The sequence below is a fragment of the Xylocopa sonorina genome, chromosome 1 (assembly GCF_050948175.1).
Source record: "Xylocopa sonorina isolate GNS202 chromosome 1, iyXylSono1_principal, whole genome shotgun sequence".
NCBI classification, from domain to species: Eukaryota; Metazoa; Arthropoda; class Insecta; order Hymenoptera; family Apidae; genus Xylocopa; species Xylocopa sonorina.
In genome coordinates, this window is record NC_135193.1 from 21,509,540 (window position 1) to 21,517,128 (window position 7,589).

General features: G+C 36.7%; 2 protein-coding genes across 4 annotated transcripts; one reads left to right on the plus strand and one right to left on the minus strand.

The window, feature by feature from the left end:
• Nucleotides 1-9: 9 nt before the first annotated feature.
• LOC143432784 (uncharacterized) lies at nucleotides 10-3,669 on the minus strand. 3 transcript variants are annotated; one of them, XM_076909680.1, is made up of 2 exons: nucleotides 2,292-3,669; nucleotides 10-334 (listed from the first exon to the last, which is right to left on the minus strand). In XM_076909680.1, the coding sequence occupies exons 1-2, from the start codon at nucleotides 3,241-3,243 to the stop codon at nucleotides 96-98; spliced, it is 1,191 nt and encodes a 396-aa protein (XP_076765795.1). In that variant the 5' UTR covers nucleotides 3,244-3,669; the 3' UTR covers nucleotides 10-95. The 3 variants fall into 3 exon arrangements, 2 of the variants coding, with proteins under 2 accessions (XP_076765795.1, XP_076765802.1); XR_013103061.1 differs by lacking the exon at nucleotides 2,292-3,669 and adding an exon at nucleotides 644-813 and having other exon boundaries at nucleotides 199-334; XM_076909687.1 differs by lacking the exon at nucleotides 10-334 and adding an exon at nucleotides 920-1,223 and having other exon boundaries at nucleotides 2,292-3,668.
• A 2,305-nt stretch (nucleotides 3,670-5,974) lies between these two features.
• On the plus strand, nucleotides 5,975-7,487 carry LOC143426751 (transmembrane protein 192). The gene is made up of 4 exons (XM_076900379.1): nucleotides 5,975-6,255; nucleotides 6,469-6,603; nucleotides 6,688-7,084; nucleotides 7,163-7,487. Exons 1-4 carry the CDS (start codon nucleotides 6,217-6,219, stop codon nucleotides 7,405-7,407), a joined length of 816 nt encoding a protein of 271 aa, XP_076756494.1. The 5' UTR covers nucleotides 5,975-6,216; the 3' UTR covers nucleotides 7,408-7,487.
• Nucleotides 7,488-7,589: the final 102 nt, after the last annotated feature.

Consider the following 7,589-nt stretch of genomic DNA (forward strand, 5'->3'; position numbering starts at 1 on the left):
ACTATATATGTAGACTAGGTGTGTACTATTAATAGATGGTGTATTAGAAGAAATCTGAAGGATTTTAATCGCACTTTTAATATTCTCCTAGGAAATTAATCGGTGTTGGAATCCATTTTGGTCGATGTCTCTTTGGTTTCTACGTCACTTTGAAAATCATTTTGCGAATTATCGGACGTTAGTGGCGGCGGTGTAACACTCGAAGATGTATTAGCAACCTCTATTAGGGTAGTTAACAAGTCCTTTTGGCGTTGCGTGGTTATCATTCCTGAAAAACGACTTTGTTCATTTGCCAGGGTCACCGACTTTTTAGTCATTCTTTCCATCTGCGTTTCTGAAAAAGAAACGATGATCACTTTGAATTTCTCGCATATCCAATTGCGACCAATTATTATAGATTACGTAACGACGAATAACAGAACAATTTTGAGAGAATGGGACAACTCGATCGATTTCTACGTTTACCATTTACAGTGGAGGAAGTGGTGAAAGAATTTGATAATCTTATATTGGCACACTCGGGTGGCGTTCGCATCTTGGGAGATACGTCTTTGGGGTCCCATAAGAAGGTATAATACAACGATAGCAGGATAGCTGCCATGCTAACAAATATAACGTAGGCCACCACTGTCAATACCCGTACCAATTTCTGTTTGTGCTTGGGCTCGTAGAGCTTGTCCTTCCTTTCATCGCCCGCGAATCGGATTTCATTGCCCGTTGGTTTTTGCTCGCGATTTCCCAACGTACGACTAATGCTTGCCATTACATTTTGAGCGCTCATTTTGCGCGGCAACTGCATCCTCGCGCAGATTTATATATTATATATATTTCAAAGAGATCACTTTTACCTCGATCTCAACATAACATTTCGGCTTTTATTTAATCGAGCCGAAAGCTAAACTGAAATATTGTAATTCTAATCACACTGATTCGATATAACGTCTCGAGGAAAACATTATACCCTTTCTTCGATTCTAAAGTATATTTATAACTTATGTTTATGAACGTTTAAGTAAACCTTACAAGTTTATTACTGCTGAACTATGCGGCTCAAACTCTCTTGTACCGGATACACCCTTATGTAGGATATTTTTACATTCGACAGGTTACGTATTTCTCGAGTCGATCCTGCACCGGTTGCTTTTTTAACCAATGAATGCCGTTGCCAGTCTAAGTATAATACATCGCACGAAGCCACTTTTGCCGATTTTCCAACGTTTTCGCTAAATAAAGGAGAAAGAAACAAAAGAAACGATAAAAAAAGGACAACCAGCAGTTTAGTTTACCGATATAGGGCGTTCCCGTGCAAACACTGTACATATATATTAGAAACGGCACGACAGGGACACGTGCTTAAACATTACGGGAATTCGAAAGAAAGGACATGAGTTCTCGAGGATGTATAGACGTCACCCACTATTCTATATTCTACTATTTCTCTCTCTTAACTAACGAATCAACTGTTTCCTACCAATCCAGCTGCTAAAAAACCCACCCCTCCTATGATACCGACGAGCTTTCACTGCGCAAGCCTGAGAGTCTTGGCTTCGTTTTGCAAGCTTCGAGGGCTTCGTCGTGACGAATACCCTTTTAAACTGGTACACGTACCGGATGGTTCCTTATTTTATTCAGAAAACCTACTGTCCAACCTAATATATATTGCAATATAAGGCAACAAATATTTGTCCTTTTAAAACCTGGATATTTTACCGTTTTATTCCGAGTCATTCTAATTCAGATAATTAGAAAATCACAAGTGTTAGGAATAAAAAAAAATGTTAAATAACTTAGAGGGAAACCTCTGGTAAGGTTTGATGCGAAAATTAACTCGAAAGCGACTTTGACGATACTCTCGTTTTAGAAAGGAGCCACGTCTTTATTTTAATACCATTTATGCGTTGTCGTCTTTCGATCATCTCAACTATTACAATAATACGATCGGCAGCAAAGTTCCAAGGAAAAAAGAGAAAAAGAGGGATCCAAGCAGAAAATTTTGCTTTAACGCACAACTTTAGACTGAACTTTAAATAAATAAATTAATAGATAAATAAGCAGAGCGGTCTATCTTTTATAGAAATTGGAGAAACCATATCTTTACGATGTTTGAACGTTAGTTAAAGAAGCCATAATAGATCGAACTGACCCTGTTTCAGTTGTTACGCGAACAATACGGATAATCATCGTGAGCCGGTCGATCCAGAATTATCCTCGCAATTTCTAAGGTTTCAATCGTAGAATAGTCTCGTTCAACCTCTTTTTTACCCGCGGATAGGGTGCCCATTTTTATTTACCTTTGAAGTTCAGCACAACGTTTGTCACATTTTCAGCGGATAAATCTGATTGTTCAAGATATCCTCGATTGTCTTGCATTGTAATTTTTACACGGTTTTTAATAAACGCTTCCGTTTTTGGTTTAAAATTTGGCGAAACGCTGGTTTCGTATCTCTCTTCGTCGAAAACCGTTCTCTCCGTCAAATTCTGGTTTAATTGGAAAATATTTTTAAACGAATCGCGGCCAGAATAATTTCTGGTACTCGTAAAACGGTCATTATTCGCTTCATCTCCGGAAATAGTCGTCGAAGACTCCACTGTCGGGGATTTATCATTATTGTCGGGCATACGATTCATAATTTCAGAGTGTCTTAAGCCTCGTCCAACTAATTTCCCTGTCAAATTTAACATTTTTCCTTTCTCGGATGAAGTGTAATTTACCAACTTGGAAATAGTCCAGTTCTCTCGAGAAAAATTTCGATTCGACGATTTTGAATCGTTTATCTGCTGCTTATCTTGCAAAGCCTCTACCAAAGAATTTCTCAATAGTAACAAAGATTCGTTCAACTCTTTCTTATGTTTCCTTATGTGATCGTAATCGTTGAAGTGATTATTCGTGTCAAAATTGCGAACAGAGAACGAAATATTCGACGTATTCCAGTCTTGTCGGAATCCATTCGAATCACCTTCTACAGCTATTCGATCGCCAATTAACGATTGCATTCGAGGGTCTCCGTAAAATTGTAACGGTCTCCGTAATTGTCGTGGATTCGGTGCTTCCCAAATAAATAAATAATACGCACTCAAAACGATGGCCACGAAACTGACAGAGAACATGTATGCTATCACAGTGATTAAACGTACTATCTTCTTGGTCCCTCGATTTTCATAGACATCCGCATCTCTTTTCGCTGCATCGCTACCGGTAGTCCCTTCTTCGGGAACTTCTCCACCGTTTTCTTCCTTGCTCATCTTAATTCGAGTTCTCTCTCGTACCGAACCGATGAAATTGGCGAAAAATTAAATTTCTTTTCTAAACTTTACCTTCATGATCCATTGTTTTTTACACTTCCTCTCTCTCTCTCTCTCTCTCTCTCTCTCTCTCTCTCACTCACTCTCTCGTTCTCATGTTTTTTTTCGTGTAGTTGTCATCTCGCAGAAACATGAATTTATATCACATTTCACCACAATTTTGAAACAAAATTTCCTCGAATACGTTCACACGTCTGATCAAATCCAAGTCCATTAGAGAATTTTCCGTGCTTTCTACTATGCTGTCTCATTAGTTTCTATTTGAATGTTAGATGTTTTCACGGTACGCGTTTTACCAGGGAGAAAATAGAAAGAGAAAGAGAATGGATGTTGAGGTGCGGTTCGGCAGCGGAAACACGTAAGACTGCACAGTTCGGAACAAACGTTCGTAGAAGAACGTCTCGCTCGTTTCTTTACCACGTGTTAGAAGCGCGCGCAAGCGTCCTTAAACTTCATTTTTGCTCGAGATCTGTTAGACATTTTAAGCCTATAAGAGGCGGCCGGGGAGGCGGGGGATTTAATACGTTGAACTTTCTATTTGATTATACCGCTAATTCCAAACGCTACCTACACTTCCTCGAGTGCAAAGCAAACTTTCAACACATGTAGAACGTTTCTTTTCCGTTCCTTTTCCAATTTTGTCTCCTGCTCTTCTATCATTCGATATTTAACTGATACCTAACGATATTTATTTCTCATTTGCCCATACAGACAAACAGCACTTCATTGGTTTTCTTCTATTTAATTGTTTCTTGTTATGATTGTTCTTGTTACGATTACGGTACGGATTTCCAACAAACTATTCATTTCAGTCAAACTATATTTGTTTCCAATAATTTTCGTATAACCGAGATGGTCACAAAAGATTCTAAAAGTGTTTAAAAATGGTTTGCAATATCGTCATGTTAGCGCGCGTTTTTTATTATTATGGATTAGATATTTATGATTGAGTAGTACATGACATAAGGTAGTATTGCGAATCTAGAAAAAGAAGAAACGGAAAGGTGAAAAACGATAAAAACGTTATTGTCTATTTTATACCTTCACAATTGAATGGTGGCAGCAGCGTTAGAATCTAGCATTCTAGAAATTGAATTCCCGGCAGGCAACTGTACCTAAGGAGTACAGGAAGTATGAACGAACGTTCTTTCGTTTCTCAATCACTCGCGTGAAATGTTTCGGATCGTCACCGATAATCCCGATTACCTTCAGACGTTTGACCAATTCGTATTCTCAGAAAATTTTATTCCATCGCATATACATTCCATTAGCTTCCGTTAGCTGCTCGAACTCGGATCTTTTTACAGATACAGTTTGTACGGAAATTTTGTTTACCGTTCTTGAAAAATTTTGCTGTATTTGCAGCGTGTTTAGTCTGCGTATCATCTTCGTGTTTATCATCGGAGGTAGTAGGTATAGCGTGACGCTTCCGGTTCGTGTTTCTTGTCGAAGCTTTGGCACATTTTCACCGGCATCTTTCGATCGCCACGATAATTGGAATAATTACTTCGCTACTTTGTTTTTTTATGCCCGAAGTATGTAAACGTCAGAAAACCTAAAATTACCTTCGGAGCTTCAAACGAGTCAGCATCTCGTCGGAAAACATTATTGCCAATTTATATCCGTTTTTGGCTTTAAAACGATAAAGTAGGTTCAACATAATTAGGATAAATAGTATACAGTTGGAATATATTTCCATTCATTTATTCAGTTTTGGTGCACTAATAACGTTTCAACATGTAGATTATTGTAGATCATTGGGTTGGATGCCGAAATTGGTATCGTCGACAAGGATCAAATTGAAATCGACTATTAACTGATCGTTTCTTAAACGCCGTACCCTTGTTAATTCAGTAAGCGATACTCTATATACGCGATCAATTATCGAATAAATCCATTACGTTTTCTACGATCCCGTTGATCAGTTGTAGATTTTTTAGTTTAGGTTATGTTATCGATAAGCATCGTTTCCCTCCTTTTATCGAAAATGAACCAAAAACAGATGTTTTACTTCATAGGCATTTTCTCTATTTCAACGACGACGATTAAACATCGATTCTTCTCAATATATATATATATATAGTTTTTTATGAAGCGAACATGATAGGTATATGTGCACAAAAATTGGAATTTTTGCTCGAAATTTGTAAGAAGTCATCTTAAACTAGTATCAATAAACTATCTATGTTTGAACGCAATTGTATATGACATTTAATGGAATGAATACTCTATATGAAGATTTATTCCTTGTTTTTAGAATAAAGTTCGACGCTTCCTGTGTATATTTGTTCAGCATCATCTGATTAATGCCAGCACGCATACAGAAATGTTGCTATTTCTGGATCATTAACGTTTTATCTTCTATCAAATTGTACACAATTGTACAAATATATTTCGTTCCTGTTTGAAATTATAAACAATAATGTACAGGATTTATTTCTAGCTTTACATTTTTTTAAATGTCGATTAAAAATTTATTGATCATACGCGTAAATATAATTGTGTCGCATTCTTATCTATAGATAATATATAATATTATGTTAAAGATAAATAAGATCGACTTGTAATCCTTATTACACAATATCTACCTAATGTGTTAATAATTGGTTTCTTCGTTTTCGCCCTTCCTTCTACTACGTTCAATCGTATAGTAGTGCTACGTTCCTGAAAAAATCACGTGGTTTTGTTGCGTTTTGCTTCGCATCGAAGTCGAACAGAGGATAACTTATGCGTAAATTAAACGGTACTCAAAGTGTGAACAGTTCGTAATATGCGCTATTCTATAGATCATAACATTCTAGTCGTGTTTACTCAGAAATCTTGCTATGTATCATAAATACAAACAGATACATTGGCTTAATTTTAATCGTGAAAAGTGCCGTTTTCCCGTTTTATCTAATTTCTTATTCTGGAATGGTCAGTCTTATTAGAAATTTGAACACATCGGGTAGTGTGAGTATTACAGAAAGGAATGTCACCCACTAAGCTAATGCTTTATGGTATTCTATCCTTGTCAATCTCGATGTAACATAAACATAACCTCTTTTCATGGCTCAGCATTTACTGTTCGAGTTGTATTAACGTCATGTGGTTCCATCATAAAGTTTTCCGCGTTTGACTACTCTTACGTACATAATACTGAAAATTCATGGACTAATTTATTAGGGAGCTGTATTTTTCGATTCATCTCTCAACATGGACGACGAGGAATATCTTCAACCTGTATTAACTTCTCAAGAAGAAGAACACTTTCAAAAATTAAATACCGTACCGATTGTATCTGTTCCTCTCGTACTTGGCGTGAGTGTCAACTTTTCTAACATGTTTCCAGTGCCAGTTAGAGTATTGTTAACTACTGTTATGTTTGCTTGAAATTTCTTTCAGGTGTCTTTGGGAATTACAGGAATTATATTTGTATCTGTGTGGCCTGAAGAAAAGAATAAGTGCGATACATATTTTATATATCTGTATCTTCATTGCATTTATTGGCTGATAATTCTATTAACAGATCATTTAGTTAAAGCAAAACATCATAAGCTTCGTACTTACGGATACCTTGACTTTTATCAGTCGACGTATCAACATGTAAGAACACCTCTTTTCATAGCATCGTTATGGATAACGTGTTACTTATTATTGGCCGCGATCTTGCATCATATGCATAAAGTTAATTATGAACAATACTGTCGTGCGTCTGAATGGTTCACGCCTCTGAATTACATAGTATTTTTAACTGTACTGGAACTTGTGATTATTGTACCAGTTTATACAAATTATATCAGTAAGTCGATAAGGCATACCTAAGAACTTATAACGTATGTGTAAGCTATGAGGGATGTAAACATTTTTTGTTCCACAGAAAAAGTATCAAGGTTTAATCGATTGCGTCCACCGCCTGATGTTGCCCGAGAAGATTGGCTGTCTTCTTTTACTCAAGACACGTATGCAGGTAGCAGCGAAGTAGGTTACCATCACAGAGGATCCAATTTGGAAGAATTACTTGAAAAACAAGCTGACCTGATAAGATATTTAAGAGATCACAATGATAAACTGAGTCATAGAGTGATGTTGATGGTAACTCAACGTAGACTGGCTGAAACATAAGATTACGATCTACTTTACTAAATATAAATCTTAAACGAAGCCTGTCGGCATACAACTGTAAGATCAGAAGTAAAAGGTGAACCTTTATTTTATCTAAGTTTGTTCGTTTCCATTCTCATGACGATATATTTATTTTATTTCTATGCTCTTTGTTTCTTCTCTTTTCTACCAGAAGTGTAGTT